General features: G+C 37.6%; 1 protein-coding gene and 1 non-coding gene across 2 annotated transcripts; both read right to left on the reverse strand.

Annotated features, from left to right (window-relative positions):
* Positions 1-753: 753 nt before the first annotated feature.
* TRNAE-UUC lies at positions 754-827 on the reverse strand. The gene has a single exon. It is a non-coding gene; the product is annotated as a tRNA-Glu (tRNA).
* A 44-nt stretch (positions 828-871) lies between these two features.
* LOC113310298 (pentatricopeptide repeat-containing protein At5g04810, chloroplastic-like) lies at positions 872-5,648 on the reverse strand. The gene is made up of 10 exons (XM_026558918.1): positions 4,704-5,648; positions 4,483-4,610; positions 4,185-4,325; positions 3,961-4,047; positions 3,681-3,834; positions 3,322-3,381; positions 2,433-2,861; positions 2,017-2,312; positions 1,709-1,838; positions 872-1,593 (listed from the first exon to the last, which is right to left on the reverse strand). Exons 1-10 carry the CDS (start codon positions 5,622-5,624, stop codon positions 1,042-1,044), a joined length of 2,898 nt encoding a protein of 965 aa, XP_026414703.1. The 5' UTR covers positions 5,625-5,648; the 3' UTR covers positions 872-1,041.
* Between the last annotated feature and the right edge of the window lie 6,608 nt (positions 5,649-12,256).

Consider the following 12,256-nt stretch of genomic DNA (forward strand, 5'->3'; position numbering starts at 1 on the left):
TTCAGTGTTTTGAACTTCCAGATGTATCCATGCCTTAGAATTTTGTTTTACTTACATAGTTTAAGGGAGTATACTTGTGAAACTTATTCCGTGGTTGAATAGGTGATTCAAGGATCTCTATTAGGACGGATCCCTAATAAGGATCTCAACTAGAATCGATTCCGAGGATCTATGTCAGGGTCGGTCCATATAAGAATCTATCACGACCAATCCTAATGTTTGACAAAAAATTACATTTTCGACATGTCTATTATCGGTTGATATGCACATACACATCTGCCGATTCTAGATAAATCCAGCAAAAAAAAATCTCCGGAAATTTTCAATTTTAAATATATAGCCAATCAAAAACCAAATAAGAAGAATAGGTTGATAGAAAACATCCCTAGTTTGAGGCGTATACACTTTATTTGAGGCCTATTCTTTTCTTCAACCATCCTAGAGAAGGGGATATGGGGTGTCTAATATACGTTAAAATACTAAATTACCATTTACACAAACCTTAATAATTCTAATTATCTAAAACAAATACAAAAACCTTAATTTTTTTTTCAATTTTCATCAAAATCCAGAACCTAATCACAAACAACAATTTAATTTCAATATTTTTGGGTTCTGAAATAATATTTTGGCGCCAAACAATTCAAGTGATTGAGTTAAATCCCTTTAATTTGTTCTTTTTAATAGAGACTCAACAATGGTTTAACTATGAAATTTTCTCAGCAAATTTTCTGATTGCCAAAAATGTTTATGTTCCATTGCCGGGATTTGAACCCGGGTCGCCTGGGTGAAAGCCAGGTATCCTAACCGGGCTGGACTACAATGGATTGGTGCTACTCTACATCGATGATTTTTAATATAACAAAGAAAGAGACCCCAACACGAATCTTACCACCAGACCTCCTAATACAAATTGCACAACTGCAGAACTTGACAAATGAAAACTAATTTGATGAATTTTTAATTAGATGCAAGGTTGATGCCCCACAGGAGATTCTAAATTGTCACCTAAAAATACAACCAAAATGAGAACTTCTTAGATTAAAACCATAATCTGTGGTCAACCGAGCGATCATGAGGTTTATTCCCACATATATCACTTTCTTTTTCTTCAATCTCGTCCTCATCAGAATAATTTGCATCACTGTCATCACCATCGTCATCAACGTTATCATCATCTTCATGATTCGTAATCTCAAGATTTTCAGACGAATTCCAAGCAGGAGGGAAGGACTTCTGTAGAGCTTCAGTGAGCTCTCCTCCTGACCTTTCAATCTTACGTAGACACCTAGACCAATGCACCGCAGTTCCCATGTCAACTGTCAAACCAAGTTCTACCATCTCTCTAGAGATGGACAAGATACCGGAATATATATATTCTTCAGTGAAAGTAGCTCTGGATAGCAGAGACGTTATTAGACAGTGGTATACAGCTTTGTCTGGCTTCCACCCTGATGACTTCATATCTTTGAAGCAGGTTAAAGCCTTTTCAGGGTGAGCTGCACGGGCCCATCCATTGATTAATGTGGTGTACGTTTTAAGGTTAGGCTTCACACCTATAGCTTCCATTTCCTTTATCGTCTTTGTTGCTCTCTGCATTTTAGAGAACTCTCTCATCAGGATAATTATTTGTCTAAGAAACCCTAATTAGCAATAAACGAACGTAACAGAAGTTAAACTGCTAATTCAATCAGTTAGGACTACATACCAGCATGTCTCCAGCTTTTGAACATGCATTTATGAAAGATGTGTATGTATGAATATCAGGAAAAACCCCATCTTGCTTCATTTGCTGCATCAGATCAGCAGCTTCCCAAACATCTCCTCTTCGAGCCCATCTTTACGGAAAAAAATTGCAAAAATAAATTAATGAATCAAGCACCGAATCACGAAATACAGCAGAGAAAGATAACTACATATAGGAAAAGACATACAAAGTAAAAAGAATATCTAAACCTTGACAAGAAAACTCCAAGTAAACTACACATGAAGATTCACAAAAATTGACTTCCATACCCATCAATTAATATGTTGTAAACAAAAGTGTTTCTTGGAATATTCTTAGAACTCATTTCTCTTGTGACTGCTAAGGCACTTTGCATCCTGCCTGCCTTGCAACATGCCTTGAGTAGCGCTTGATACGAGAACACATCTAATTCTAGACCCTCATTTTTCATCTTGGTGAAGTACTCAAAAGCTTTGCCAGTATCGCCTAGGGATGCATAACCGTGCATGATCTTGGTATAAGTATGTTCATTAGGAGTAACTCCAGCTAGTAACATCTCATCAATTATCGCAACCGCCTTATCCATCTGCAAAACAAAACAAAACAAAACAAGATAGACATGTTGATAGTGGGGAGTATAGAAAACTGTCACTGAGTTGCCATCTATAATGTTCCAAGAAGCCATCTGCTGTCATCCATATATCACCTGATGCTTTTCAACAAGACCAACGATTAACGCATTGAATGTGTGCACATTGGGGATGCATCCACTTCTCCGCATCATATCAAAAATGTCCAAGGCTCTTCTCATCTCTCCTAATTTTGCAAACCGATGTATTATTGGCATAAAGGTACGCAAGGTAGGCCTCAATCTCTGTTTCTGCATCTCTTCAACAGTACGGATGGCTCTATCCATGTTTCCCATCCCACAGAAGGCTCTGATGACATTGTTGTAAAGCACTGCGTCCGGCTTTAAGCCTGCTTTGACCACGTCCTCAAAAATAGCAAATGCATTTGCCCAATCACTAAGCTTCAAAAACCCATTAATCAACATTGAGTAGGTTTTCATGTTGTGTTTAATTCCATTTGATTCCATCTTTTTGCTGACCTCTAAAGCTTTAGTAACTTTACCCATCTGAAACAACGATCACATGAAGATGTTACAAAAGTAACTTGAACAAACCGTACATGGTCATCTTACAAACAGATATAGTATTGACAAAGTTGTCGATTTTTTTTTTTTTTTTTTTGAAGGTATCCCACTATGTTACCTATCTATGGCTGAGAGAACATTATATAACAAGGGTAGGCCGATTTATATCCACATCGTTACAGGCAATTAACTAGGCTTAATGAATTTCTTGGGTGCTTGTCAATTAATTTACACGCTGTTCTTGACACATATTACCAAAAGTTTAACTGCAAGCACTCTAGATTCCCAGTTCTGGGTTAGTTATTCATACCCAAGTAAGTGAACCATCCAGTTCCACAGCACGTTATAAAACATTCAACATTATCATGATTTATTAAAAGGATCAAAACCAAGAGCTAAAGAAGGTTTAATCACTACTGTCGAATGGAAGGCAGAGTTTCACCTTTGTGAGAAGATTAATGAGACACCCATAGCTAATTACTGAAGGTGTAAAACCGCATTCCTGCAGAAACATTAACAGGATATATAAGAACAGTCAAGATAGAAATAGCATCAGTGTATCATTATGAAGTTAATCTACCATACTCCTTGGAGCTTCAAATACTATTGAGGTAAGAATTAAGTAGAGCACAAAAACATTAACCTTTGAACTCGCAATAATGACCAGGTATTGACATAAGATGTTTACATTTGTATACATATAGCTATTTAAATAACTACCCTTCTTAGTCTCGCATTTATCATATAAACTGAACAGACACCGCAAACAAATCATACCATTTAATCAACAAAAATGTGTACCTCAAGTCTTTTAAACACGACAAGACACTTCTCTTCATTGCTAATGTTCGTGTAACCATCCATCATAGTATGATATATGTCAATTGGAGCATCAATTCCTTCTTCTTCCATCTCCCTTACTAGATCTTCAGCTCGGTCCATGTTACAGGCCTGGCTGCATTTGGGCAAAAAGAAGGATGAGCATCACTCATAAAAATAGCATACAGTGCTATCAAGGCATTGATAGCTAAGCAGAGTACAGCTACTGAATACAAGCACTTCAATGGATATCAAGACTTACCAGTGAGCATATATTATATTGCCATAAATAATAGCATTCAAGGTTTCATGTGCCCCTTTTGCTTCCTTAAACCATTTATCTGCAGCTCTTCCGAAACAGTATAAACGAGAATTAGGATGAAATGAAATTCGTCATTCTGATCCTACTAAAAAAGGTCTACCATCACTAACAGAGGAATTTTTATCACTAAGAGATAAGGTACCAGATGTGAGAATTTGACTTACTCGGCATTTCCAATTTTGGCAAATCCACCGATAACTACACTGTATGTCACTATATTCAGTTCAATGCCTTCCACTTTCATTTTTCTCACGCACGATAATGCTTCCTCCATGTCTCTAGCAACTGCATAAGCATGAATAAGGCTGCATGAAATGAATTACCTTCAATGCGGGATGATGAAAGAAACAAGAGTGTAGTCTGAGACAAGTTTATATATCTTCATTCTCAAAAAATAAATTTCAGTCTAACAAATGATTAAAGTAAAAATCTAAACCAAACATACAAAATGGCAACTCTTACCTTGTGTAGACGTGTGAGGTTGGTTCGATTCCCCTTGCTCGCATTCTCTCGAAAACTTCTCGTGCGCGATGTGCATCTCCTCGCCTTGCATAATAGTTAACCATCAACCCAAATTCTCTTCTCGAAGGCTGGTAACTCAAAACATCAAAACTAGTTTAAGTCAAAATAAATAAACTAGATATCAAGCTAGAAACACAAATACACATTTCCAAAGTAGATACCTTCTTAATTCTTTCAAAACAACGAACAACACTCTGCCAATTCTCAGGCTCAGTCTCAAGAACCTTTCTCAAATCATTCCTCGAAGATTCTCTTTCTTGGTGCCAATTAGATCGATACTCAACTTCATCTGACCCTGCTAACCATCTATCCCTATCATCTGACCTAGTTTTCAATCTCCTCCCATCATCTAACTTTACAGTCAAAACCCTACCATGAAACTCCACTCCGTCAAATTCCACTGATTTCATAGCCGAATTGGCAGCCGTAGCACCACCGTATATGATAAAACCATAACCAACATTTCTCTCAGGATCCTCATGTCCTTTAATCAATATCACATCTTTAATAGGTCCAAATTGTCTAAAAAATTCAGCCACCTCATTTTTCTTAATCCATGTAGGAAGATTTCCGACAAAAATCTTACCTTCTTGACGACATTCACGAATTGTATCACTCTTAGCATCCAGCACCTTTACTTTACTTTTTCGAGTAGTCTCTTTAACAACGGAAACAGCTTCCTGCAGTGGCGGCGTTGGTGGCGGAGGTGGAGGGGGCGGTGGTGGAGGTGATATTCTACTAGTAAGCCAGAGTTTGTTAGTAAGATCATCTGGATTTCTATGGGCTTTAGGTGGATTCACAAGCTTGCGAAGAGGGTTAATGGAAGTTTTTTTAGGGTTTGGAGTAGGAAGAGGCATGGATTTAGTGGGGGTTGTGGATGTGGTGGTTTTGAGAGGTTTAGGGCGACGGACATTGCTGGAGAAACGAGAAGGGTTAGGTTGAATGTCGGATTCTGATGAGGATTTGGCGGAGAAAGTAAGGGTGGTTTGAAATTTGGGAGGGAGGAGCGGAGAAGATGGAGAAAAAGGTGAGGTATGATGATGAGTGTGTGTGGTGGTGGAGGAAATTGAGAGGATATCCATTATCGCTTCATGGAAATGAATTCAGAAAACATTCCTGCTCTGGTTTGCGTCGGTATTTGTATCAAAGTTTCAGGATAACGCAAATAGGATGTTTCCGCCCTATTTGGTACAGTCGAATCAGCCCTAAATTCAAACTTCATAAACGATTCTAGAATTGTAAATGCTTACGTTCAAATGTTTTCTTCCTTGTATCGTATATCACATGTAGTAATTTCGTTTTACATTTCATATTAAACTATAAAAAACCAAGGTGATACACTTACACAACCATATTATTTGGGCTAAATGAAAATCATATCTATAAAAATGAAACAAAAAACCCAAATCCGTTAATATGGGTGAATTACGTCCATTTCATTTTCAAAAAATACCCAGCTTACCCTACCATCCACTTCTTCTTCTCCATACGAGATCTGTATTCTCTCTTCGTCTTCACTCATACCACCACCACCACCAGAACCTCCTCCAAATCTTCCCGCACCACCATCAGAACCACGGTGTTCTCCTGATTCTCCACCAAAATCGTCTCATAATCCGGTACCAACATAAATGTATACAGATCGAGAATGGGAAGTGAGGGAAAATAAAAAGGTGAAAATCGAACTAAATCTAGAGATTTGATTTTTTTTGTGTAAGATTGATATGATTTTTCTTCTCAATCTATCTATTTTCAAGTTGGATGTAAAAAAAAATCTGGTCTCAAATGTCAATTGGATTGGCGATTTGATAAACTAGGTCTAGGGTAATGAAGAATTGGTCTCAAACGATGAGTAAATCAATTCTTCCTTTGATATTCTCATCACAAGATTAAACAGATTCAAAAATTTGTTTTTGAGATGAGTTGAATTGATGAGATGAATTTTTATTTGTTTTTCAATTCATTTCCTGCAATTTTACAGGCTTAAACGGCAATTATATGTCGTCACATAAAATTTTATTTGTTTTTCAATTCATTTCCTGCAAACGAGAAGCCATATCCTTACAAATAATACGAAATCAGTTGTGTATGAACATGAATATATGAGTTGTTGTTTTCGATTTATAACCTTACCAATTAGTTTTTAATGTTTCAGTTGAATTTATGATGAAAATTAAACTTGGGGAAAAGAGATATGATATTTTTAGGGTTTATGATGAAAATTAAACTTGGTGAAAAGAGACATGATATTTATATGATTCATGATGTTGTTGTTACAAATGATGATGAGGAAGCAGCGATTTGCAACTAAAACGGTAGGTTGATTCGTTTTATTTGTAGTCATGCTTTTAAAATTGTTGAAATTGATGTATAAAGTCTTCTGCATTGCAGACTGCACCACCTAATTCTGATACTTTTGATGTTTATGAAAGATTGTTCACTCGCTCCATGTCGTTTCTTGTTAGTTTTAGTTTACAGAACTTTCGTTTTGCTTAAAATGTGCTGGACCTGCTAGGGATTGGAGAGTACCTCCCTAGTTTGACCATATTTCATCGATTATGAAACACTGAAGAGTACATTTATGATGAAACCAATTTCGGTTTCATCTAATTTTGGTGAAACCAATTTTGGTTTTATCTAATTTTGGTTATATGTTTTTTTAACATTGACCCATATGTTTTATAAATTAAACCACCTGAGATAAAAAAAGCTTCAACTACCTATATTGTACTCCAACTCACGTATGGATGTAGTTGTCGTTTTACTTGAAACAACTAGGAGGTCGACCAACATTTTTTTAGTTTTTACAGAAGAAGTGTGGAAATGGAGTCTCCATTTAAGGTTGATATAGTGAAAGGGAAAGTAGATTTGAATACTGGAGGTAGATCAGTAGCTTTGGTAGACATGGAGCTTTTATTGCTATCATGGGTAGGCGCAAATTTGTTCTTGATTCCGCAGTCTCTTCTCTTAGCTCTCTCGAAATTCAGGTAAATTGGAAAAACATACCCAATTCTTAATTAATGTTTTGATTTCCAATTTTATCTTCAATTTGTATTGTTATTATTTGTATGGCAAACTTGTAGAAATAAAATGAATGATTTTTATAAGATTAAGAACCCATATTCCATTTTTTTTCAATCCATATCGTTACTAGTGGGTTTCACTGAATTCAACTTCATTTTCAGTAGAATTACCTTTAGTTTTTTTTGTTACTTGCTAGTGTGTGTGATCTGACCTCAGCAACAACAGTGTAACTTAACAAGTTAATATCATTGATTTGCTTTATTCTTCGTTAATTAAGATGATTTAATCTCAACAACAACAGTGTAGCTTAACAAGTCGGAGTCTTACGTACCCGCGCTAACCATGGTAGTTTTACCTTATTTTTCCTGTATGACTTACCTTTGGGCTTGGCTATAATGAATGAATTGAATGACCCTGTTCTGAATATTGAGACCTCTGTGTGTCCATGCCTTACAATATTTATGCGAGTTTCAAGTTATTTTTTTTTATAAGCCAACACATGTTATTGCTATTGGTGTGGTCAAACAGAATGAATCATGGTTTATATCTGACGAAACCAACTATGGTTTCATCTTATTTATAATGAAACCAAAATTTGTTCCATCTAATCTTATCCTTACTTAAATTGAATTTTGTTTATGAGTTTGAATTGTTGTTGTGTTTGATATCTGTGGATTAAAATATAATGCTAGCTGTGATGGAGATTATGTGCTTTGAATCAAAGAAGTGGTACTTATGTTTACGTTAAGTCTGAAACATAAAAAGTTGAGTTACAAAATGTTGTTGGTGGGTGCTTTACAGAATGTTATGAAACTGAATGTGATGATGTTTAGGTAGTTGTGTGGTTCGAATTCTAGTTGTAACTAATGATGTTGCTGAGGTTTGAATGAAATTTTTATTTCATCTAATATGTGATTTTTTTTCTATATTTTATGTCGACGAAACCAATCTTGTTGGTGTTTCAGATAAATGGGTCGTGGAGTCAGTTATGGAGGAGGTCAGAGTTTTTAGGATATCTCTTTGCTGCTCCCGAGGAACCAAAACCATCTACACCTGTTGCACTTGTTGCTGCTTCAACTGCTTTTGCTACTCAGACCCCCCAGTTCAAAATGTACCTGCAGTTAACAAGTATCCTCCTTCTCCCCCAGTGTATAAAGATAAGCTGGGTCCATAAGGAGTAGTGCAAGGTCCTCTAGCCAATAAATACTATCGCGCTAATGGCCAAAACACTGGCAAATTCATCACTGTGAGTTTTTAACTAAGATCTGCACGATTTCATCCATCTTGTCTCATTCTTAGACTATGACTGATATATATGTGAAACAACACATCTATGCACTTACCTTATTGTACAGTCTTGGATGACCGATGCTCTGCCTAGCTTCGATGTATTTTTATCTTGTATACTTTTGTTATGTTGCATCTGCATATCTGCAATTTTGTGTCTTTTTTGAATGGATTTCTTAGATTTTTTTGGTTACAATAGTTGCTTATATATGCGTTTCCGGAAAAAGGATCGATCTTCGACTAAGGTTCACTTTGTTTAGTTACGTTTCATCCGTTGGTGTTTCGAAGCTTTGCGAAATAGCATTTAGGCATGCCATGTCAATCATGACATTTCAATTCTGTCTTTCTATCAATGAACATGTATAATACCTCTTATAATTTTTCTTACAGTTGAATTCTCACGAAACCAATTATGGTTTCATCTTATTTTATGATGAAACCAAAATCGGTTTCATCTTATTTTATGATGAAACCAAAATCGGTTTCATCGTATTAATGATGAAACCAAAACCGGTTTCATTTAATTTTTGGTCGGTGGTGGTGGTGGGCGGTTGTGGTGCTGGTGGCGGTGCGGCAGTTGTTGGCGGTGGTGCTGGTTTTGGTCAGTGGTGGTCGGCGACATTGGTGATCGGCGGTGGTCGATAGTGGTGGTGTTGGCTGGTGGCGGTGGCTGGCGCGGTAGCGAGGGTGGCGGACGGTGGTTGGTGGGCCCGGAAAAGCGTATAAAATTGAAGCGAAATGAAACGGGCCTACAGTAATACCGCAAGTGCATTTCGTCAGTTGTAGCTCGTGCAAGTATGGGTCGATCCACAGAGACTGGGTGTGTTTTGGAGTTTTCTAGCTATTTTGGGCTCTAAATTTCTATTGTTGGGCTTTGGGTACCAATGGATTTTGGTAACCAATGGGTTATGATTGTGCTTTGGGCCTTTGAGTTCTTTGGGAATGAACTGGGCTTTAGCTTTAGCCTATCAGTAAACTAGGCTTTGGGGAGAACTGTAGACTGGGCTCAATGATCTTGAAGTGCTCTTGGGCTCAGTGGTTTTGAAATGAATTAAACTGGGGTTTTGATGTGAGCTAAGCTTTGATTGAGTTGGGCTTTCACAGTGAAGTGGGCCTGTCTTTAACCTTAAGAGTTTACAGTGGGCTTAAAGCAGAAGAGAAGTGACAGAGCTGAGAGCAAAGTGGGCAGTAACAAGAGAGCAGTGAACAAGAATGGTAAAGAAAGACAGTGAGCAAACAGAAAGTGACAGTGAGGAAGTAACAAAGTGAAACAATGTATGTACAAGGCCAACATGAGAGGGTATTTACAGGGCAGTGACAAGAGAGGACTGGTATTGTGGACAGCACAGGCAAAGGAAGAGAGGCACAACAGCAGCAGTAGGGTAATGCAGGCTGGGCAGGGAAGCAAAACAGGGCAGAACAAGGCAAAACAGGGCAATATATCAAAGGGAAAGTGGACAATGGCAATGGAGATAGTGTCATTATATACAATGTGGCAATATATACAATGATAAACAACAGTGATCTACATGTGCATATTAACAATGGCATGGTAGTGGCAATGTGGTAGTGATAAATCAAGACAGTTGCAAACCAAGGCCTAAGCCAAGGGCAATGGCAGGGGAGCAAAACTACAGATACAAAACAGAGAAACAACACAACTAGGTTATGAATCCACCTTGTGACCTAGCCAGATAGTGTAATTCTATGTTAAATCCCTGTCCCTAATGGAGCTAGGTGAAGGTTCAAGCCTGCCTATGTTCCAGGGCATACATAAATGGAATGGAAGGAGAAGAAGCTTGCTCAACTGTTTACTCCTAGCATTGACTGTCTTTTGACAGGACAATCAATCACAAGCATAGTTGAGCACTAAATTCCTCCATTTCTCAATCAGCTCAATTTACATGAATTATAACCTAACATTCCACCACTAACAGTGACTTAAGGCATCATCTCAGCCTAGCTATACACATACACATGTGAGCTCACATAACAGCAACAAAAACAAAACATTTACTAAACAGAGAACTACAAACTAACATGTGAACTAGAATGAAATGTGAATTAAAACATAAAACAAACTGAATTGAAACAAGATAAACTAAAACTGAATTTGGAATTAAAATTGAAAATTAAAATTAAATCTACAAATACAAAACAGGGAAGAAAAATCTACCCAAGAGGAACTGGCTAGTCCAGCCCTCATGGGGATACACTGGCTAGTCCAGAGATATCCAATACAACACCCCAAAGCCTCTATTTATACCCAATTCCCCCAATTTAGGGTTTTACACAATTCCCTCAAAAATTCCCAAAACAGTTGAAATTAGGGTTTGGTATTCTCACCTAATTCGCTGAAATCAATCCCAATTAACGTCGACCCATGCCTTGTAATCTCTTCCTGCTCTATTACCATGCGCCAACTGCTACTCTAGACTCACCTATTTGACTGATTTCTCACCTAGGGTTTTAGAGAAAAGAATGGTGAGAAATCAGTGAAATAGAGGGCTAGAGAGAGGGGTATTAGGTGGTTTAGGTAATATAGGTGGTTGTGATGATGGTATGGTGGTTGCATGGTGGTTGTAGCAGGTGAAGAAGGTGGTGGAGTTGCAGAGAGGGATGAGGTCGATGGAAAGAAGGGGAGGGGCTGTTTGTTTGGGTAGTATAGGGTTTGGTGTTAGAGTGTTGATCGGGGATATCAAGTTGGATGATCTTCGAAGCTAGGCCGTGGGATGTGGAGTTGATAGAACAATCTGACGGCGAGATGGAGTGGAGCTTGTAGCTACCGTCGGATGCATAGATACAACGAAACCGACGGCGCAAGATGGAGTTAGGTACTGTGGTGTTAAGCGGAAGTATTGAGATTTGATGCATAGTCAAAGAAGCGACCGTAGGATTCAAATGCAATCTAATCTGAAGGCTTAGAATTTAGGCACTATGATGTTTGACAAGAACTTCAGATTTTGATGCACTATAGTGAAGCGACCATCGGATTCAGATGTAATCTAATCTGACGGCTGAAGATGGAGGCGTGTATGGATATAGAAAATGGGTTTGGGTAAGGGTTTTGGGTCTTGGGTATGCCAAGCCCATATCTTCTTTAAGAACAATTCTTCCTTCTTGAGCCCATTCCTAACTTTTTGGTCTTGTGCGCACCATTCTTTGCGGCTTCCTTGCGTAATTTCTTCCGGCTTTTCACCACTCTTCAGCTCTTTTCCGCTCCGCAAGTCATCCAGACTTTATTTATTACCTAAAAATATAAAATTAAGTAAGAAAAATATTTATTCTTGAAAACAATGAAAATACAGAATATGGGATAAAATGTAGAATTAATGCACAAAGGATGAGTTAAATGCCAACAAAAAGGGATAAATATATACAATATTTGGCACTCATCAGTGGT

The sequence above is a fragment of the Papaver somniferum genome, chromosome 9 (genome assembly GCF_003573695.1).
Source record: "Papaver somniferum cultivar HN1 chromosome 9, ASM357369v1, whole genome shotgun sequence".
NCBI classification, from domain to species: Eukaryota; Viridiplantae; Streptophyta; class Magnoliopsida; order Ranunculales; family Papaveraceae; genus Papaver; species Papaver somniferum.